Genomic DNA, 23,099 nt, shown 5'->3' with positions numbered 1-23,099 from the left:
TAGAAGACTTTATAGAGTTTACAAAAAAAAAAAGACCAAAAATATATTCAGGTAGAATAGTTTTGAATTCTTTATTCCCTAAAGTTATATAAGCAATGGATAACAACAACTAATTGAACTCATCATCCTGCAAAGAACATCTCAGACAGTGCCTGACAGCTCCCTGAGAGCACAGGTACTATTGAAAAAACTGCTTTTGCAGCAGTGTCATTGACAGCACAGAAAATGGCAATGCTTATAATGAGCTAATTATAACTGAATTATAGCTAAAAAGGGACAGCTGTGGGTCTCAGAAACATGCTGCTTCAAGGACTGGAAAGTGAGAGTGGAAAGGAGTAACAGCAACAGCACACTCTAACATTCGTTACAAGTTTCTTTGACTTCCAACAAGCATAACGAAAAATGTATTGAAGAGAACAGCCCATGTCATGATTTGTTAATAAATGTTTATGCTGCCTTTTTGAGATCAAATAATTTGTTTAAAGCCAGCATTGGCAGATAGTCCTCTAATATTATAGTCATAAACTCTTTAAAAAAAATCTCTCAGGGAACACACCTAAAATACTTCAAAGGGGATATACATTCACTGATTTAGGATTAAAAAGTTATTTATGATCACTAAAGGCATCAGAAGAACGTTTCATTATCGTAAAAATACTTGAATACATGGAAAAAATGTGGTATGTTGCATTCAGTGGAAAGTTAATCTGGAAAGCAGCAAGCATCACTTAAGCAAGTAGAACACTTATCTAGGGCAGGTTTAATAGATACAAAGTTCTTTGAAAATAGATCCAATGCAATTATACAAAGGGTTGTGCTATGGGGGTACAGAGGGGACACACACAGGTGCATAAAAAGGATAAAGTGTTACAAGCACAGTAAGTATTAAATGAAAATAAGGAATTTCCCAGATGTATTGTGAACACAGCACTAAATGAGGTCATTCTCAAAATCAAGTGGGGAAGTCAATATACATGTACACATATATTTCACTAGAACCACAGAATGTGAAAAAGACCTCTAAGGTGATCAAGCCCAGCTGTTAATAGAGCTCTGCAAAGTCCATCACTAAACCACATCCCTAAGTACCACATCTACACCTCTTTTAAATACCTCCAGGGACAGTCATTTCACCACCTCCTTGGGTAATCCATTCCAATGCCTAATAGTTTTTGTGAAGACATGGTTCCTGCTGTCCAACTGAACCTCCTCTGACACAGCTTGAGGCTGTGTCTTCTCATCCTGTCACTACTTGCCTGGGAGAATAAACCAATCCCTACTTGGCTGCAACCTCCTTTCAGTTAGCTGAAGAGAACACTAAGGTCTCCCCTGAGCCTCTCCTGGAGAATAAACAACCCCAGCTCCCTCAGCTGTTCATCATCAGATTTGTGCTCCAGACCCTTCCCCAGCTCTGTTGCCCTTCTCTGGACATCCTCCAGCCCCTCAGTGTCTTTCTTGTGAAGGGCGCAGAAGTGGACACAGAATTTGAGCTGTGGCCTGACCAGTCCTGAGTACAGAGGAACAATCTCTTCTCTGGTCCTGTTGGCCACACTGTTGTTGATGCAAGTCCGGATGTCTTTGGCCTTAAACACAACTAAACTCTCCTGTGCAGCTGAAGATACTTAAAAGTCTGTTTGGTCAGTAGGGAGGGGTACTAAAGGTTGGGACAAAATGCTCCCCTTTGAATCATGTACCAACCCTTGCAAACAGTCCCAGTCTTGGGCTTTCTTTTTGACTGAGAGTACATGGCAGTTTTGGAATGAAAGTGGTGTCTTTGCTAAAATTAATCAAAGGCTGCTTCAGCTGGGCTTATCCGACTTATGTGAACAAGAGTGTGTTGATATACCAAGACTGAGACAAGATATACCGAGATATATGTTGATATACCAAGACTGTGGCACTTTAATTGGTTTCACTCCGTGAGGAGGGCTGAACTCTAAATCCAGAAGAGCTAGTCCCAGTTTATCATAGGAGGAGCATAAAACAGCAGTGGGGAGGAGTCAAGTTTCCTTCAGGGAATGAAAGGCAACAGAAAGCCCATTTCAGGGGAGGTCTTGCAGCACTTAAGGTCAAACAGTGGGAGAAGCAAATGAGGAGGGATTGTGATGAGGGCCAGGCCATAAGCCCAGAACTACTGCACACAGATTACTACAGCAGAAGGCAGCAGGGACAATAAGGACACCAGATTTCCACCAGGAAGCAGTGGCAACTAGACCATGACCACAGCCACGCAGCTTTTGAATCATTTCCAAGAGGGATAGTCCACAAACACCCTGACAGTGCTTGGTGATCCTCACAGTGAAAAAAAAGTTCACCAATGTTCAGAGGGAAGCTCTGGTTACTGGGCACCCCTGAGATCCCTATGGAGTCTTCTCGAGACTGACCAGCCTGGAGGCAGCATTCTTAGCCCTTCCCTCATAGGAGAGACTCTCTAGACTCTTCATCATCCTTGTGAAACCTTACTTGACACTCTCCAGCATGTCCATCTCTGCTTACGCTGGTGAGCCCCACATGGGACAGACTGCTCCAGTGGAGTAGCACCTCTCTTGACCTGCAAAGTTGGCTGAGGAGTAAGAAATGCCTTGAGATGGTTTATTTCTAAAACAGAACATAGGGCTGGATATGATCAGTGAAACCTGTGAATTTATATGAAAAATGGCATTAGGATTTTGCTTAACAGTCATGGGGCTGTCATGTGAGATGAGCTATCTTGGAAGTTCTTATTCCTTGGGGCTGGAGCTTGTGTCTTCTGGGTGTGGTCCCTGAAAGCCCCATGATGTCACCAGGAAGTCATTGTGACACCTGATACAAGCCTTTTGGATGCTTGGAGAAGCCCTGAAAGGCCACAGTGTTTGGCTTCCTCCATTGGGGACAGAACTTTGCAGGTGAGGGGACAAAGGACCCCCATCCCATTTGGTGCTTTCTGAGGGCACAGAGAGGATTTGCTGTACAAGGACAGTGGCAGGGCCTGGGGTGCTGGTCCCAACCTGCCATGTACCCAGGCTCTGGCTGCAGTAGCTGAGAGGTCAGGAATCCTTTTCCCAGCTTCCCAGCTCCTGCCTGCACATATCAGAGGTCAGTTACCATCCTGCCACAAGAGCTGGAACATGCCAACACAACCCCAGTGTCACTCATCTGCCCCAGGATGGTCCCTGCCACTGGGTGGCAGCCCAAGTGCTGTCCTGAGGCAGAGTGGGCAGTTCTTCAATGCTCAACTTTGGCAGCTTTGCTGCTGGCGGCAGACTGTGTCCCCAGCACCTGGGGACACATCAGCTTCTCTCTTTGGTTTGCAGGGTGAAATGGCCTCAGAGGAAGACTTGGCAGAAGCTGGCACCTCTTCTTTGGCTGCCACCACCAGCCAGGTGTCCCAGGCTGCATGTCCAGGTCCTTTGGAGAACCTAAGGTGCCCAATCTGCCTGGAAACAATTAATGACGAAGCCTCCGTGAGCTGGCATCAACACCCTTTCTGTTTTTGCTGCATGGCAGAATGGTTCCACGGAAGAGTGGAGGGCCCGATATGCCAGCCTCCTTTCCCAAACACATTCCACATGGTGGGAGACAGTAACCCTGAGGTGTACTCCATGAGGGAGTCCACCAGTGCTGCCAGCCCTACTCAAGGAGGGCAAGCTGGGCCCTGCTCTGCAGAAAGGTGGTGGCATCATTCCTCAGGACGCCAGCACCACAAGTCTTATAGCAGAGGCCATGGCAGCAGCTGTAGCAGCAGCCGTCATGGCAGCCATGGTGGCAGCCGTGGTCATAGTCATGCCGGCAGGCATGGTGGCAGCCATGGTGGCAGCCGTGGTCATAGTCATGCCGGCAGGCATGGTGGCAGCCATGGTGGCAGCCGTGGTCATAGTCATGCTGGTAGGCATGGTGGCAGCTGTGGTCGTAGCCATGCCGGCAGGCATGGTGGCAGCTGTGGTCATAGCCATGCTGGCAGCCGTGGCGGCAGCCATGGTGGCAGCTGTGGTCGTAGCCATGCCGGCAGCCGTGGTGGCAGGCGCGGTGGCAGCCGTGGTGGCAGCCATGGTCGTAGCCATGCTGGCAGCCGCGGCGGCAGCCGTGGCAGGGCCCAAGAGAAGAGCCAAAGCAGGCATCCAAGGCGGCATCATGATAGCCGCAGCAGGCTCCAGCAGGCCCAGAGCTACAACCACTCAAGAAGCAGGAGACGGCGGCAGAGCAGGGCTCAGGCCACTGCTCGTGACAGAGGCCGAGCTCCAAGGACCAAACAGCGCATCCGTCCCATCTCGAGACACAAGCGCCGTCGGCGAGAATACCGGGTTTCTTTCATAGAACCAAGGACAACAATGAGGCGATCCCGGCAGAGGTCACACAGCACTGCCAGGCAAATATTGAGGGAGTATCTAAGGAAGATGGAACGCGATGAGGGACGAGCTCTAAGGCAAGAATGGTACATCCGTGCCTCTTCAGGGAGGAGAGGGCACCAACGGCGGGGGCGCCGAGTTTCTTACAGAGAACCACAGGTGGCGAGGAGCCGAACCCCAGGGAGGTTCCGCAGCAGATTGCCCCTGGAGAGTCCAAGGAGGATGGAACACTATGAGGCACAGCCTTTAAGGACTGAACAGGGCATCCGTGCCTCCCCAAGGAGGAGTGAACGCCATCAGCAAGGACGCCAAGTTTCTTTCACTGAACCACAGACATCAAGGAGCCGATCCTGTGGGAGGTCCTGCAGCACATGGCACCAAACACTGCAGGAAAATCTAAGGAGGATGGAACATGATGAGCGACGAGCTCTAAGACCCGACCGGGACATCCCAAGCTACTCAGGGTGGAGTGAGCGCCACCACCGGGGGCGCCGGATTTCTTTCACTGAACCACAGGCAGAAAGGAACTGATCCTAACGGAGGTCCTGCAGCCCCACCAGGCACAAGCCTGGTAGTTCACCCTTCCAACAAGGGAACTACTGTATGCCCTGTTACCAGTGTCAGGAATTCTACTACTTTAGACAAAACCAGATCCTAGTACCAGCTGCAAAAATAAAGTCAAATCCAATGCTCAGGCTTGGAGCCAAGGATCTATTTTTCTCCACAAAATGCATCTGAAAATCTAAAGACACCCTCGGCAAGGCCTTTTTAGGTTAGGAGGATAACAGGCATGAAATTTGAGTGCTGCTTTTGTAATTTTGTTCTATATCACTCACTTGTCTATAAAATGGGGTACTGAACATTTTGTATGGGGGTGCCTTTGCTCCTTATATTGGGTTTCCACAGTGTGATCATCTGTTTTTACTTTCTGCCCTGGTACCAAAGATACCAATGGCTTATTAGGAAATGTCTTGGCCTTCCACACCTGTTTCCTTAAGTTTTACCACAAAGAGCCCCCAGAGTAACTTCTCTTGTTACCACTCTTCTCACAAGAGAGCAATGAAAAGTGAAGTCAATTTACAATTACTCTGTCTCAAAGGCACTGCCTATAATGCCAATCCACAGCTTTTCCTTCTCATTCTTCTTTAGGGACTTTAAAAATAACCCCTAAAGCCCTCACAGAGAAATTCACCCCCATGGTAAGTCCTGTACAAAGCCTCAGGTTTAATGCCAAGAGTGGCAGTACAGGCTACAGGCTCTTCAGACCATGGCCAAAGACTACCAAAGTAATCAAAAAACAATGGTGTACGTAGAACTGTTACTTTCAAGTAAGACTGGTGTAAAAAGAGGAGTCTTCTCAAAAGACAGAGGCAATACAATACATTAGTTACTGAAGCAAGACAAACTGTATTCAATTTTTGTATTGAACTACAGTTGGCCTTTACTGTGTACACTCCTTGTGTCAGTACATGGCTAGGACCACCAAAGAAAGAAGCATTAAGTCAGTCACATGAAGGAATCCAGGCCAGGATCAAGCTGCCAATTTGCTGGCTGACAGCACTGACATGCAGCCAATTGTTTTAGATGTAAATTGTGAGTTGCCGACTAGGAAAACTATAGTAACCTCATGCTTGTGTTTAGCTTGTTAGTTTTCAGTGCAGTCACTGATAAATCCACCAAAGGAAAAAAAACAGCTGCCTGCCACATGGACAATTGACTTCTGGGAGACAAACCTGGCTCTTCATAAGCATATGGAATCATTCAAACCTTCCCATGTCATGAAATCTGGAGGTGCTTTCTTAGCTTGAGTGTGTTTTGAGTCACAGAACCACAGAACAGTGGAGACAGGAAAGGACCTCCTGAGGTCATCTAGTCCAACCTCCCCTGCTCATGCAGAGCTGCTGAGAGATGGTGGCCAGGACCAGAGCCACACAGCTTTTGAGTATCCTGCACATGTCAGAAAGGTCAGTTGCCATCCTGCCCTGAGAGCTGAAACATGCCAAGACACTCCAGTGTCACCCATCTACCCCAGGATGGTCCCTACCACTGGTAGCAGCCCAAGCACTGTCCTGAGGCACAGCAGGCAGTTCTTTAATGCTTGACTTCAGCAGCTTTGCTGCTGGCTGCAGACTGTGTTCCTAGAGCAGGGGAACACATGCTGCTGCTTACAGAAAGCTATAGGCAGTACAGCATTATGTGACCGGCATGGCAGAGGTCACAAAAGCTGTATTGGGTTTGCATGGCCTGGTTTTGGAAGCTGGGGGAGCTACAGGAGTGGCTCCTGTGAGAAGCTGCCAGAAGCTTCCTCAGTGTCTGGCAGAGCTAATCCCCAGTAGCTCCAAAGACCAGTGTGCCACTGGCCAAGGCTGGGCCAACAATAAGTGGTGGTAATGCCTCTGTGATAACAATTTAAGAAGAAAGAAAAACAAAAATGGTGGGGCAGTTGTAACCATGGCCAGGGAAAAGCCGAGTGAGAACATGTGAGAAGAACAGCTCCTGCAGACACCAAGGTCAGTGAAGCAGTAGGGGGAGGTGATGCTGCAGGCCCCAGAGCCAAGACTCCTCTGCAGCCCTTGGTGAAGGTCATGGTGAGGCAGCTGTCCCCCTCCAGCCTTTGTTGATCCACAGGGATGCAGAGATACACCCGCAGCCCATGGAGAGCCCCACACCAGAGTAGGTGGATGCTTGAGAGGAGGCTGTTGGCCCCATGGGACACCCAAGGTGAGAGGAAAGGTGTTTTTAAGGACTTGATCTTACTTCTCATTATCCTGCTCTGATTTTGTTAGCAGTAAGTTCCCTTTATATCTCTAAGCTGAGCCTGTTTTTGCCCTTGATGGTAATTGATGACTGTTTTCTCCTGGTCCTTACCTCAAGCCATGAACCCTTTGTTAAATTTTCCTTCCTCTGTCCAGCTGCAGAGGGGAGTGAGTGAGCAGCTTTCTTGGGTGCTCAGCACCCAGCCATCATCAACCCACTACACCAGTGGAAACGAAGTCCAGAATCAACAGCATTCCTCCACAGAGTGCAAACACAAGGATCTCAATGGTACTTCTTCTGCACTAACATCACTGATACTAGGTAAAAAGAGAAAATCAAGCATTTAGAGAAGAAACTTCATATATTTTCCCCTCATTTTGGCTCTGAGCTAACTGAATAAAGCAGGAAGACACAGAGCTATTCAATTACCTCCTCCAGTATCAATCCTCAACATTCCTCATTTTTGCCTTCACCATTAACACGGTACTCTTGCACTTGCTTCTTTATAATACACACACTATAAATATAATACCTCATCCCTCTTAATTGCAAGACAACATGCACATTTCACTCACGCAAAAAGAGGTCCCCACTAGAGAAGTATCATAGACAAAAAGACATTTCTATCTACATCTTTTTAGAGATATTATTCCCTACGAAAATTTGCTTCAGCTACCTCCAGACTTTGAGCTGTAAAATTCTGGAAATACTGTCAGCCCATTTATGTGCATTTTTTTGAAGGCAGTAGCTTCTTTTTCCTTCATGGATTTATAAAATGGAAAACTAAGTTAGTAGCTCTTTTTCAATATTCTCTGCTTTCCTATTACACTGCCAATAAAATGATGATAATTATATTTCTCTTCAAAGTCCTTGACACCTATTACAAAACTTCTGTCATGAATATATTTTTGCTATTAAAATTAGGCATCCCACAGTAAAAACATCCTTTTGCTACACTTAAGAATCATGTCAAAACTCTTCAAAAAATTATGTTCTTCTTGGCAGTCTGTCCAACCCACCAAAAAAATGAAGTCTACACATTCCTTTCTGCTGTCAACATTTAAAGGAATTCCTCCCACTTAATGGAATTCTGCAGCCTACCTTGCACCTTACTTATTTGGCTTTTCTTGCCTTTGCATTTGCAATACTGGCACTGTTTGAATAAAGAATCATGCACTGCTGTTAACAAGGTCAGGCCCTCTGAAATAATCACATGTTTCTATTAATGGGAATGACTTCCAGAATGGGAGTACCACCAACTTCTTGCATACATGTACTATTATGTATATCAAGCTTGTCTAGTACTGTGAAAAGTACAATTTTTCTGCAGGTTAATGAAAGAACGTTTGAACTGCAAGAGGAAGAATGAGCCAATGGCAGTGAAAAATAATAATCACTAAATCACTGACAGCTCTAATTTGGAGAGAGCTTTTTTAATATAAAGTTCATTTAAAAAGCACACAGTTGGAACTCTGAATACCTGCAGTGGTGGTAAAAAAAATCCCAGCATATTTTTAGAAACAGAAAATACTGAAAACATATATGAAGGCTCATTTTCTGTCCAGGATGTTATATTTTAATTGAAAGCAGGGCTATTGGATTTTGAGACAGGAGAAAAAAAAAAAGCAGATGGCTCAATAAAACCAGTTGGATAAAATAAAATGAAGTTAATTCATTAGAAGAGAACATCCTAAGATTTTTCCAGAAATGAAAACGACATCCAAACCCCTAAGAACTGGTAATATAAAAGTAAAAATATTGAGTGTCTAACAGGAGTTGGGAGGGGTTATAAGGACAGTACAATCAGCCATGAGCTCTTAAAAATTAAACCACTGGCTCACTATATTCACCCAGAAACACATTCATGTATTGCATTAACAACATTCTTTGAGTTTATGTACAGATACTCATTCACTGACACAATTGGGATGATGCAGGGAGGATAAGGGAGTAATTCTTATTACATCAGACACAAATAAGGCAATACCTCTGCCCATGATGAGTTTAATACCTGTTAGATAATTGCAAGTCAAATCTACATGTTTATGTCACCTGTTGTGGACACATACAAACTGAATTTGTCTATATTCAAAATCACCAAAAGCTTTGTATCTGTATTGACTCAAACTGAATCACCCTGGCTCTCAAAGCAAGAAAAATGGCTAGTAAAATAATGTTCAAAAGGAATTCTGAAAGACAAGTCAAAAAAGAATGGAGACGTGCAAAATCAGGCACAGTATGAGAAGGAACAAAAAATGGTATTTAGTATTTCTCAGGAGAGGAAAGCATTTATTTGCCATGTTACAGATCAAAACCAAAAACAATTACTTTTATGTATAACATGTAATTATACTGGAGGACTACTGAAAGCATCCCTATTGATAAAATCAAGTCTTTAACAGATTATTCCCTTAGGACTAGATTCCATGATGTCCCGTAAGGTACTGAAGATCTTTTCAAATTGGACACATCTAAAAATGCAATGTCCATTAAAAGTTTCATTCATAATGCATGTTTTTTTTTTATTGTTGGACTTTACAACCATTATCCTCTATCAGGTTGCCTATTTTACAGAGGAAATGCAGAAATGTGACCATATCTTTTACTAGGTACTCAGACTCTATGGAATTATACCTCTGGGGCCAGATTTGTCCCCTCTCTTCCCCAGAACAGGAAAGACATTAACAAAGTGGAGCAAGGTCAGTGGAAGACTCATGGTGGTCAGAGCATGGTGGTAATGGAACACTTGCCCTCTGAGAAAAGGCTGAGAGAACTGGGCCTGTTTATTATGTAAGAGACAGCTCTGGGTGATCTAACAGCAGCTCAGCAGTGCTGATATTCCCACAGTCAGGCTCTTCACAGCAGTGTGAAACAGGGATGAGAGAAAACAGGGAAAAGGTGAAAATAGAAAGGTTTGGACTGTGCATAACAAAAGGTTTTCTAAACACAGCCCAGCAGTGCTGCAGGTTGCCAAGATACATATATATATATATACACACATACATATATCATCTCCTCCACTGCTATACCATCTCCTCCACTGGAGGATTTCAGGATCCACCTGGACAAATCCCTGAATAACCTGGTCTGAACCTTTAGCTGGCTCTGCTTTGAGCAGGAGGCTGCATTAGAGACCTCTCAAGGCCCTTTGACATATGAACTATCTTATAAATGCAATAAATTTCAGACTTATCCTTGTCTGTCAAATATCTAGAAGTTATCCAAAAGACTTAAATGTTATTGCAGAAGAAGTCAGAAGACAGAAACATGATTGCATGAGCCCTGTATCCTTAGCAAACTTTTTAAACAAAATGTACTAATACAGGTAGAAAAGTAATTAAAGATCTAAGGAACTTCGTATTTCTAATAAAATTAAAACAAAAGAGAATTAACAAGAAAACAAAGGAAAAACCAGCAATGTGCAAAGACCAGGTACAACTAAACTCAGATTTCGATCCCCCTCTCTAAACTGGCAACTGTTTTTTTACTGCCTGGTTACTACTTTGGCTCTATCCATCGTGTAATCAGCAGGTTGCAAAAGTATGCCACAGGGTAGTTTCATGTTGAAATTATGCTATTGGTAGAAAAACAATTACCTAATATATCCATCAGCTGACCTATGCCTAGATCAGTACAAATTAAAAATGCTATAAAGAGAATACTAGTAGTGTTAAATAACTAGAAAGTCCTCTAGAAAAGTGGAAATTTCCACTAGAAAAGTGAAAATATTAGTTGTTGCTAAATTTACAAACAATATCTGCTCAGACAGCCAGCTTTCCACAGAGAATTTTAAGTCTGATTGCCAAGCAGTTCCTCAAGACAGTAGTCCATACAATCCTAGTTCAGTTGCTGAGTAATTCCTTGATACACTATCCCATGTAATTCTAGACATATACCAGCTGTAATCACAAACAAAAATACTATTTGTGATGAAATTTGCAGCAGGAAATCGATGCACTCTTTCTTGCCTCAGTAAAAATAACCAAAAGCAATCTTAAGGTCAGCATGAGCAAGTGCAGAATAAAGAAAAGATCTGGAATGTGTTTTGAATGTGATGACCTACTAAATACAGTTGCTGATAACATTTAAAGAGTGACAACATTAGCTTCAAGATACAGGTTTTTTCTTGCTTTGGAAAACAAAAGAAGGCCTATTATTAGGATTATAAAAGGATTATTAAAAAGGATGAAAAATTGCAACAGTGATTAAATGTATTTTTATCAAATTTTTAAAAAAAGAGCAAGCCACTGGGTCAGATTCTTAAGACTAAGGTTCTTTCAAAAGTGTCTCTGAAGTCAAACATACCTTTGGGGAGTTAACCTGCATAGGCTGTGTTGAATGTTTGGTGTTAGCAGCTGTTGTATTCCTTGAACTATGGTGTGCTGTTCACTAAATAGCTGTTCTCAGTACAGTTCTCCCTTCTTACCTCTTACCTTTAGAGCATTATGAATATGCCACCAGTTAGATGAAAGGAAAACTTGAAAGTTGTTGGAGTATTTTTTATTTAATGCTGGGTTTCTTTCATCTGAGAATGAGACTACTCATAAAAAAGAAGAAATAGAGAGCATGAAGATTTACTCTGACAAGTAAAAAATAAAGCAAAACCCAACGAAAACATCACAAGTGTTTTTATTTGTGAACATATCTCTAGCTGTCCTTGAATTTAACCCCCTGGAAAACTGTTGCTATGTCGTGTAAGAAAAAGAAAATATCTTTTTGCCGACAAAGATTGTTGTCGTTTCTACTGTGTAAAAGTCCATTCAACAGGGCACTTCAGGACACACTGAAGCGTTCTCACAGATTAATGTGAAGAGAAAACATCAGCACTGTGCTACATATTGTGTGGTGTGGAACAGGTAAGTAGGAGTGAAAGATGAATCAAGGAATAAAATCGCAGGTAATGCCACCAGTGATGTATTCATTACCTGTTCCTGACTCTCTGAAAGCTGTTGGTATTCTTGTGTGGGTTGCTCCACCCAGCTGGAGTAAACAGCCAAAAGGAAGCTTTCCTGTCTCTTCACAGTTTCTGGAAAATTTTACTCTCTTCAGTCCTAGAACTTATTAGTGATAATAATGTCTGCTATTCTGTCCTCAGAGCAAGAGAGATATATGAACCAGCAGGAATTTTTTTCCTTTCTACTCTTACTTAGCATTTTTTCGATTGCTCTGTACCATGAGGTAGAACAGCTACAGAATAAGATGGATGTTTAGAAGTTCACAACATTGAAAACTTTGAAAAGATGCCATTGACTGAAGTTAAGAATCAGTATAAAATTTTGCTTGAAGTTCAAGCTTCTCACTGACCTCTCCTGGTCTTACAGTTAGCAGTATCACTAATGAGCTACTACTCTCTGCTCACACAGCTACCAAAGTATTTGAAAGGAGTCTACCAACCTTCAAAACAGTAGTTTCCATTTAGGATGTGACTTCAAATCTTGAGCTCAGAAAGTTATCTGCACCTGAAAGACTGACAGGAAAACTGAAGTTCAGAAGAGATGATGAAAGCCCAAGTAAAAGCAAGGAATTGGTGAGAGGTGGGAGAGATTTAAAGTCTCAGAGCATGACCTTTGCTTCCTAGTGTGCTCTGGCAGCAAACAGAAAGGAATGGCTCTGACTCCTATACAGACAGAAAATACTGTGTGTGTACACATTCTCATATATAACACAAATAGTTATGTATAGAAAACCCAGGCTTTTTTCATAACTGGTAAAAAACCACAAAAGAAGGAAACAAAAGATTCAGTGCTGATGATATGAATGATTATGTCTACCTCTCTACAATGACATTATCTATTCAATATTCATTGTTTCATCACCAAAGACTTCATTTACAGAAAACTTGCATCCAGGTGCTCATTCTGACTATGTAACCAAGACACATATTAAGCCAAATGTCAAGTTTAATGATGTTCAGACGTTCACTATATGTTATCAGGATTTCCTAGTTCATCCAAAAGATCACACCATTTCCTATCACAATGGAAGATGACTTATCTGCTTCAGTTGCAATACATTTCACTTTATCTTACTTCAGATTGAGAGCAACAGTTAAAAAAAGAACTTTTTGACAAAATGATATTCAAATTGAAGGACTAAACTAGTGCTATCTAAACAGCAGAAAGGTATGTAACACTCACAAACCCACTGGAGAGCCTATCTTTGCTTTAATCCTCCACTTAGAAGTCTTCACAAACTGATCCTTGCTCCAGAGGATCAGTACCTCACTCTAAAAAGATGATCAACCTTCCTGTATCGCCTCTTCAGGACAAATTGTCAGCAATATCTAATATGGCTCATGCAGCAACATGAATTAATACTCTTGTAAATGTGCAGTGAAAACACAAGAAGCTGAAATAAAGAAAATGTGTAAAATTAAAGATATTTTAATAATCTGAGGCGGTTTTATTGCAGAGCCTCCTGTGGATTTTTCTGCATTTGATTTTTCAATGAATTTGACAGAAGACACTCATGCTCACACCACACTCAGTCGGTTTTCCTCACCCATACTGCACTTCAGGCCATGTCTAAGTAGTGACTGCACACCTACTGATCTGCAGACATGACAGGGACATGTGAACAACGTGCCAACACTTGGGCCTATTCCATTTAATGAAATATCCATAGCATAAGGATACAGAAATCCGTCCAGTAATCATGTCAGAAGTAGAACAAGCTATGTACTGGTTTTTGTTAAGCAACCCTGAGTGTTCTTGGCTACCATCTATTTATGCAAGAAAAAGCACTTGGCAACTGAGGCAAGATTAGGGACATTCTTACAATTCAATATAAAACAAGTATCTGCAAACTATTCAAAAATCAAAAAGCAGGAAGCCTCAATCCTGCCTGGAAATAGGATACTCTATGGCAACATAGAAAATTTCAAGCAAGTGAACTTGTATTCATAGGAAAGAAACATCGTTAACATCAGTAAATGTGGTTTCATTAGTCTGGGTTATTTGACACAAGGAATTAAAACTCATCCTAGAGTGGTATCACAACTGATACTGTGGCAAACAAGATGAGTGTTTTTCATAGATTTGTCACCTTGCCTTAAGAATACTGTTTTCATTGTGCAGGCCACAGCACTAAACTAAAACATACAGATGTCAAGGAGGTTTGTTTCATTTCCTGCAAATATCCTTTGATTCCTCCAACATTTCCAGAAATCAATTTTAAAAGGTGAAGAAGACATGTTTGAACCTGTCTGCAACCCATTTCATCAAAGCCTGTTATTCTGTCAAGGGGGGAAAAAGGGGGCCCAGGATAATGTTTTCAAATAATATGAGCACAGTGTATGCTCCTGGCATATATCTAAAAATCAGTGATGGGAAGCATCCCTTGCTTCTTATTCAAGTAAAAAAAAAAAAAAAAAAGGTACCACGGATGGGATCACTTACAAATACCAGTTATATGCAACCGAATCCAGAGTAAGCAGGAGTGCTGCCAGGAAATAAGCAACCTGAGAAGCTCCCAAGAACAGTGAAACCTGCTTGTGATGAATCTACACAGCCGCTTAATTTGTTACACAAGTGGGTATCCATAAACAACACCTAGGTATTGTATTCTTAACTCCAGCTGGCTGGAAGACCCCACGCTGCCCTAAATGGCCAAGTATCATTTTTTTACCCTGTCAAAAAGATGCATTTCTCTTTCTTAATACTGAAGTCTTGCAGTTTTAACAGCAACATATCATAAAAGCAAATATATTCTCAGCTCCCACAGATGGCTTTTCATCATTTCAAGTCAAAGCAATGGCACCCACTTTCAAGGCAGTTCCTAGCCCAGGGGATAGAAAGGCAGCATAAAAGTCTGTGCCAAACTCAGGAGTTCACTCCTCAAGCCGGTGCACCTTACTGTATTATCAGTGTGGAAAAGACTGGGATCAGGTCTGTGGGAGACAACAGTTTTTCCAGGAATCAGCATTTCCAGAAGACTAAGGAGTATTATGACTCCTTTCCAAACACCTGACTTGAGGCATCACTTTTACCTTGTCACTAACATAAAACAGCAAGAAGAGAGTAATTAATGAATTTCTATTTCCTATAAATTTGAAATTAGCTGACATGTTTAAAAAATAGGGGGAAAAGAGCCTGGCAGACAAATAGACCATTTATTTGAACTGTGTTTCCTTGGAAAATTTTTCTTAAAATTACCATAAAAGTCATCCCAGTACTCGTTTTGCCCTATGATTTGTGAACACCTAATACCTGAAAAATGCAGAAGCACAGATTACATGACTAAGTGGGAATGCAATAAAATTATTTTTGACATAGGAGCCCATAGGCTGCCACCACGCAGGCTCTTCATTACCCTCCTCCCTACCAGCATATCTATCACTAAACTGTTTAGGGAATAGTGTACTGCAGCCTAGTAAAGCTCTATGAACCCAAGGAATATTTGTGCAGAACAGTATAAAGAACTGCAATATAATCCTGGAAATTAATTTGGAGCACCAGTCTTATGAGGAGCAGCTGAGGGACCTGGAGTTGTTTAGCCTGGAGAAAAGGAGAATCAGAGAAGACATTATTGCTCTATACTACCAGCTGGAAGGAGGGTGTACACAGGTGTGTGTCTGTTTTTCCCATGTAACAACAGATAGAACAAGAGGACGTTGTGCCAGGGGAGGTTTAGATTTAGTATTAGGAAAAATGTCTTCACTGAAAGGGTACTGAAGCATTAGAACAGGCTGCCCAGGGAATTGGTGAAGTCATCATCCCTGCAGTGTTCAAAAAGCATGTACTTGTGGTACTTAGGGATATGGTTTAGTGGTAGACTTGGCAGTGCTGGGTTAGTGGACTTAATCTTACAATCACAGAATAACTATGGTTGGAAAGACTTCTACCATTCTAAGTAAACAGAGACTTTAAATTTCATCTAAAAAGTGTAAGTACCTTTCAGGTTGTTTTGTTCACCAATTTGAATGTTGATTTATCTTGTTACCCAGAAAGCCATACAAATCTGTGTATGCCCTGCTTTTCTTCAGGAGTAATTCATTCCTTCCATAACGGTAACTGGCAGGTAGGCTTTGATTCTGAGTGTGAAAAAGAGCAATTGCCTCACTTAGAATCGTCAGGCAAATGAAAATGCCCATTACATTCTTGTATATCTGGGAACATGTTTTTATTCTTTCCTGTCTCCCACTTTATATGTCACCTTCACAATTTCCGTCACTATTACTGTTCATTAACAGGAATACAAAAAACACCTTCTCTTAAGGAGCTCTTTTTTCCCAGCACTGGTGAATCAGTAGTGAGATCTCTAAGACTGGCTACATTTGAGAACTGTCCTGCTTCACAATAAACATCCTAATTAACCATGCCCAGATAGAACTGCTTATGCTGCTGCAGATTAGGTATCACGAAATATTAAAAAAACAGGTAAAAATACAATTCACAATGAAAACATTAAAAGTAAATCGCTCAATTTGCCCAAATTTTATGTCTCAGACTAACAAGCCTTTTCATCTGGTTACATGCCTGTTGCAAACCATCTCAGCAGCTGGTAAAAAAAAAAAAAAAAAAAGTCTGTCGATTTGTGCCTAAGGGTTTACAGGGCAAAGAAAGAACTTGGACAAACCCACACTGATTCAAGCATGCTGAAGGGTCTGTCAGCTGCCTTGATTAGCACAGGAAACAGCCTCTCAAGTTCAGGAAATGCCACAGGCTTAATCCTGAGGAAGAAGAAAATTTCCAGGAGTACACCATGTTGCAGTACAATCTGTTCCATTGCAAAACAGGTCTGCTCAGGTTCAATGCAACACAAGAACTACAACTTGATGCTGAGCTAATAAGAAATTCAATATTTTTGTGTGTGTCTTTTCTCAACAAAATTTAACTGTGTCATACAAAAAATACTCTATCAGATCTTGGTATGTATAATGCTTGGGTTTTTTTAATGCTGATAAAATCCTATTGCTTTCTCTTTTACGATGGATGCAAAAATCAAAATTTTGGAACATTAGAATACAAATGAAGTGACATGGTATAATAACAGGCTTATTATTCTTTCTAGCTTTTCTGCCTAGAAATTGATGCTGCCACCAGGAACACTCCAGTGACTTAGCCTGCTTTAATCAAAAGATGTGCACTGCCCTATTTCAGAAGCTGCATGCTGCTATAGAAAACCTCTCTACCAATTAAAACTCCTGCACACAAATTAAAGGCTAGGCTATCATTATGATATGAAGACAGATTCCAGTATCTGTGAACAAAAAAATGGAGCAATTATCCATGTAGTTAACTGAAAATCTTGGAATAATGCAACTTCTGATATGTGGCTGTCTGGCCATCTGCCAAAAGAAAATGGAAAATATGCAGATTTACCTTTGTGATCTATATTATATTTTGGGTATTGTCTATTAAACTTCTCTCTCCCATGCCATATGAAAATCATTCCATAGAGACAAATTCTTATGAATTTGAAACTAAATGTTTCAGGAGAAAACATGATGTTTTTATTAAAGGAGAAGCATCTGAGAAAGCTTTGTATAACAAGTCCATAAAAACATTTAGCTAACACTATCACATCAGCAGCAGTGCAGAACGGGTTGTATGCCATGGGATCAGCATAAAATGTGCTGTGAAAACCCTAAGATAAAGAGAAAAATAATAGAGATATGTTCTAAAACTGACATGTTTAAGGAAAAATTAACTTAGCCCTGGATTTCAAAGATGTTTAAGTTTTTAATTCATCTTGAAATTAAGGATTCCGATGAGCAGATATCTTTTGAAGCCTCATCCTTTAATGTTTACAGATAAGGCCAGAACTGGATCATGAAGTCCTCTATAGACAAGTACAGCACTAGATCCAACAATATGAAACTTGCTCATGATTTACAGCATTGTGCCAATACATTCTCATAGTAGGATGAAAGGGCTCTTTTGAGATTCAGATTCCACTAAATACGCTTAGATCTAGAAATACGCCATTAGGAAATCAGTGGGAATAAGACAAGAAAAATGCATGACTTTTCAGTGAACCTGAAATAATCCATCCCTTGGTTTTCCTCGCCTGTTTTCCCCGCAAAATCCCAACCAAAAAGTAGTATCTGAACAATGAACATACACTTGCTACACTCTTCAGTACCATAGTTTAAAGAAAGGAGAGGCCCAGGCTTATGATGTTTGTATTCTCATTACAGTATTTATCAGGTTTGCATGGCCAGGGTTTGGGTAGTGGGGAGCCTACAGGGGTGGCTTCTGTGAGAAGCTGCCACAAGCTTCCTCCATGTCCATCAGAGCCAATCCCAGCCAGCTCTAGCAAACATTACCAGCTTTCATATCAGTGCCAGTCTATACATTATTTTTCCTATTAAACCTTCAATATTGAATACCACAAAACAGATAAATTTTAAAGAAATACTTCTATTTTTAAGAGTTGTTTTCTGATGACACAGATGAACCAATGCAGTTTACAGGTGCTACCATGGAGGACCACCACATGAGAAGAGTAAAGATATTTCTCCTTGAGGATGTGCGAGAAGACTGATGAGGGTTGGCTCAGCAGGCAGATCTTAGCTGGGAGATGACATCTCAGTAACAAATGATGAATGACTGGGTGGGTAGCAGAATGGAGAAAATGCTACGAAGGGATCTGAAGAGAAAAATATATAGCCTGCTTGTTGTAGAAAGAAATGATAAAACTCACAGGTCAAACTCTAAGAAAGGACAATCAGATGTGTTTTGAAGGGATACAAATCAGGCAAATTTAAGGTGACATCCTGAGAGAAAGTTGTAGAAGCAACAAGAGAGGTAAACATGAAAAATTAGTTGGATAATCTAGAAAGACTAGATTAATTAGAAAGACTAATCTTTCGCTGCTCGGTTGTATGCTTGTTGGAAGTTAAAGGAAGAGAACCTGATACCCTTGAGTGTGGGTATCACCCTGAATTGTCTTGTAAGCATTTGGCACTGCAGGCAATGAGATATTTCCTGGACAGAACCTGAGATCAAACTCACCCTTAAATATTCATCTTGAGTTGTCTTTTGCACTACAAGCAAGAGCTATTCCTACTTTTAGAAAGCTTCTCATGTATATGAATTGTCATAACTACAGATGGTTAAAAATTAAACTTTTTCATAATAGAATGTTAATAAATATATTCCATTAATAAAGTCACTGGTTTTATTTATAGTTCAGGAACATTTTATAATGATTTACTGCTTCACCTGCTAGCAGATGGATATCCTCAACACACCTAAGAAAGACAAATAGAGATGACGAAGAAATCGTCCTTTTGGGTTTTCTTTCTCCAAAGCTCCATTGTTCTGTGTCATAAGCTAGTAGTGTAGGAACAACTCTACAATCTTAACAATGAATCAGCTCTAAAACTATTTTACAGAACATAAGGTATTGAGGGCACAGTACCAGTAAAATTCTGAAGTGCACTACATCATTCCTTATGCTACTGGGACAGGCTTTCCACTGTATGTTCAGGACTTTTTCTATATGCAAAAGGTCATTCCATAAATAGAAGTATTCTTCAATAAAGCATCCAATCTTCTGATGTACTTCTACAAGGCTGTCAAATCTTTGACCTAGGGTGGCCTTAAATAATGCCAGTAATTTTGTGTAAGGATTGCTGAGCAGTGTAAGTAACCTCAGCTGCTCATTTTGCATGATTTTATACTGAACTGAATGAGTACATAGGACTACTGCTCCAGCTAAATTAATTTTGAATTCAAGATTCAACTGGAAAATAATCTAATAGGGTAATGATCACCATTTTTGTGTTTAGAGACATATTTATTTGTAGTAATTGTGTTAGAATTGTAATTGCAAAGAAACAAGCTGAAGGAAGCATTGGTAAACATCTTAATAGTCCAATCTTGCTATTTGCTAGGTGAGATGTGTAAATAAATTACAAAACCAATAATATAAACCTCATAACTGTCAAATATAGCAAATGTTATGAATTATTCTGCACTGTGTTGTTCTTGGCTTAGTCCAAAACTGATTAAGTTACAAGTAATGCAGAAGAAAGAAAAGGCCCTCACAATAGATGTTAGTCCCTTAATCAGAGGAAGAGTCTGCCGGGGCAGGAGGCATAAGATAAACAGGCCATAATAGCAGTTACTTTTCAAGAGAGACAAAACAATCATGGCACAAAAACTGGAGGTCAACCTACACAGGAATATCTTCTGTATTTTGGTTATTTTTACTTCTAATTCAAATATGCTACCTTTTTTTTTTTCATTGTATGCAATGGTAGTGAATGAATAAATGACACAAAAATTCAAAGATCTGGGGTTGCCTTAAGAGTGGTCTTGAAAAAAGTACTTCTTCTAAATCTTCAATTCAATACAATTCTTATGGAGATTATTATATTCTTGTTTTGCTCCTATTATTCCTACCATAAATGCATCACTACTGAGCAGTGCACTGGATTCTCACTAAGCAAAGCTTTCTGATTGCTCTCTGTGGATCCCAAGTTTTACCACTGGTCTCTAGTTCACACACATTAGATTCTGATTACTCTGTTACTACCCTCAAAACATGCTCACTTCACCTAAATGGCTCCACATACATCACTTAAATCCTGCTAAGGATGATGACTCCTGATTTTCTACTCTACTGAACACCAAACACTCTAAAAAAGTATAGGAGGCATTTACACTCTCAGTGCATACCTTATATTGAGCAAAAACCATGACAACCCCATTGAAGGCTGACATTTGGCAGCCACCTGTATACTATGTTATATACTTCCAGAAGTCCTTAAGCAAAATCTAAATGATTCCCAGTACTCCAATATATGTTTTATATACAGTCTGCAATTATATTGAAACCATACAGACAGATCACTCTATCTTAACACCAGTGTCACTGAAAATAGCCAAGACAGCTGGAATGCCAACACAAAATATGAAGAGATGGCACAGAAGTGAAGAATGGCAAGATATGCTACTTAATGGAATGCTCCTACTAATAGGTCAGTTGTCTCATCACTGCCTTTATAACCTGCTGTTATAAAGTACACTCTTTTAATCTATACTTTTACTTCAAAACCGCCCACATACAGTATTTAGAACAGTATTTGTCAAACGAGACATTCCTTGTCCATGTTACCTATAACTTGGCTTCATGGAAAAGCTGATAAAGGGATATTTTGATTAAAAGAGCTAGATTTTTAATATATCAATTCATCTCCAGAGAGTCAGGGACCATTTGACAGATTCCAAAAACTGCAATTTCAGGAACTATAATTATCACTCTTTTACTAGAACCACAACAACTGACCTCCCATCACAACAAAGGTATGAATAAATCTAAGAACAGTCCAATTGTCAAAGAAGAGTTATGTGACTAAGGATTGTACCAGTCTTTGTAAAGAAGGCTAAACTGAAAGAGTGAATTTTAGCAGCTGTTTCTGGTACAGACTATTCTTCTCAGGGTGTCTAGGATCTTAGCAGATACATAACGGTAACTAAATTTATTTTGAAAGAGGTATGTATACAATCAGTATTTCATACAATGATGGATTCTTCAAACAAAAATCCAAAACAGCTATAATACCAGCACAAAGCACTGACTACCAAAGTATCAGCACAAAGTGATGAGTAAGCAGGATAAAGCCCACTACATCTGTGCACACAAATCTAATAAGCATCTCATGGCATCATAAGCAGAATAGTAACTGCCATTAATAAAGTATCTGTCTGTGCAATCTACACCTCTGGTCACACAAATTGCTTTCCAATTCTCATGATCATACAAAGAAATACAACTACTGTATGCTTTCTCTTTCCCAATGACAGCAGGTCTACACTGAAAAAACGTTTGCTTACGTTTATTGTGATAAGATTAAAATAAAATTCACTGCCATTTTTACATACTCCTCAGCAACTAATTTGTCTTGATTAACTGGTGATGAAATCTTTATACTGTAATTTTAGAAGCACTTCTTACAAACATCAATATGGCATTTTTCATAATGAATATATGCATTGCTAAATACATGAATGCATTTCAACATCTTTTCACTGTCCAATGCAATCCAATGATGAAACATGTTAAGTTACTAAAACTTAAACGTTTATTATCTTTGGAAAACTATGACTGATCATCTCAGGCATATATAACATTATGTAAGTCACAGAAATACGTTATCTCACTGATTTTAAATCAATTCTTCATGTTTTATCAGTAAATCTTTACACCTACTGCTGAAATGTACAACCAAAATGGCCTTCATTTGTTTGAGCATATTTTTCATTGATAGCAAGAGTTCTGAAAAAATACACCAAAAAAAAAAAAACCCAAACAAACCAGGACCTTAAAGTAACTGTCAAAGTAAAATGAGCAAAGTAACTGGTGGGTCACTTACTAACAAGGAGAAAATACACAGGAAGAAAAAATTAAATGCAGACACATGCCACATTGAAGAAAAAAGGCATCAAAACACAATGACAGGAAATTCAAAAATCCTATGACTTTTCAGTAAATTAAAGACAATAGAGATGACAGCCATATGGTCATTATTAACAAACATCAGCACTCAAACAGGCTCAGAGAAATACGTCTGAAGCTACCCTTAGATGCAATTCCTTCAATCCAAACTACAGAAATTCACTATTGAGGTTTTCCATCTTTTAACAACAACACAAAACACTGACACAATTAATGAATAAAGCATCTACCACCTCAAATGGACATCATTTTTGAAGACATACGTTTTCACATTACTCATTACATGCTTATCAGGGCATAGCTGCAAGGCAACTTGCTGCAAAAGCCAGGAGACAGACGAGACAGCAGAAAGGCATGTGAGGGAGGACAGCAAAAGAGTCAAGCACAGATGGGGAGGAGAAAGCCCTGAAAGGGGAATACAGCAAATGGGTTGGTAACCTGCAGCATGTTTCCCTGCCACTTCTTTACAGCATTCATCTTCCAGCTTCAACTGACACATGCTTCAGCTCCCTTCCCATTTCTACAGAATGGAGTGTAGGATACAATAGACTATTGCAGTTGAGAGGGACCTACAGAGCTTACCTCGTCCAACTGTCTGACCACTTCAGG

The 23,099-nt window shown here is 40.5% G+C and overlaps 2 protein-coding genes across 12 annotated transcripts in view; one reads left to right on the top strand and one right to left on the bottom strand.

The window, feature by feature from the left end:
* The window catches only part of KHDRBS2 (KH RNA binding domain containing, signal transduction associated 2), a 343,662-nt gene that overhangs the window by 283,514 nt on the left and 37,049 nt on the right, over nucleotides 1–23,099 (bottom strand). For 9 of the 10 annotated variants that reach the window (XM_085056581.1, XM_085056578.1, XM_085056583.1 and 6 more), the window contains exons 1-2: nucleotides 2,637–2,737; nucleotides 2,464–2,551 (exon numbers count right to left, since the gene is read on the bottom strand). The exons of the other annotated variant lie outside the window; for it this stretch is intronic. In XM_085056581.1, coding sequence (XP_084912707.1) covers nucleotides 2,464–2,551; nucleotides 2,637–2,684 — 136 coding nt within the window. In that variant the 5' untranslated portion in view covers nucleotides 2,685–2,737. Of the gene's footprint in view, nucleotides 1–2,463; nucleotides 2,552–2,636; nucleotides 2,738–23,099 lie in introns of those variants that run through there. 10 annotated transcript variants of the gene reach the window in all.
* On the top strand, nucleotides 2,820–5,070 carry LOC146440164 (uncharacterized). 2 transcript variants are annotated; one of them, XM_085056577.1, is made up of 2 exons: nucleotides 2,820–2,885; nucleotides 3,294–5,070. In XM_085056577.1, the coding sequence occupies exon 2, from the start codon at nucleotides 3,300–3,302 to the stop codon at nucleotides 4,854–4,856; it is 1,557 nt and encodes a 518-aa protein (XP_084912703.1). In that variant the 5' UTR covers nucleotides 2,820–2,885; nucleotides 3,294–3,299; the 3' UTR covers nucleotides 4,857–5,070. The 2 variants fall into 2 exon arrangements, with proteins under 2 accessions (XP_084912703.1, XP_084912702.1); XM_085056576.1 differs by having other exon boundaries at nucleotides 2,835–3,075.

The sequence above is a fragment of the Lichenostomus cassidix genome, chromosome 3, assembly GCF_008360975.1.
Source record: "Lichenostomus cassidix isolate B80296 chromosome 3, HeHo_3.0, whole genome shotgun sequence".
Taxonomy (NCBI): Eukaryota; Metazoa; Chordata; class Aves; order Passeriformes; family Meliphagidae; genus Lichenostomus; species Lichenostomus cassidix.
The sequence above is the reverse complement of the archived record's forward strand: the minus strand, read 5'-3'. Positions and strand labels throughout refer to the sequence as shown.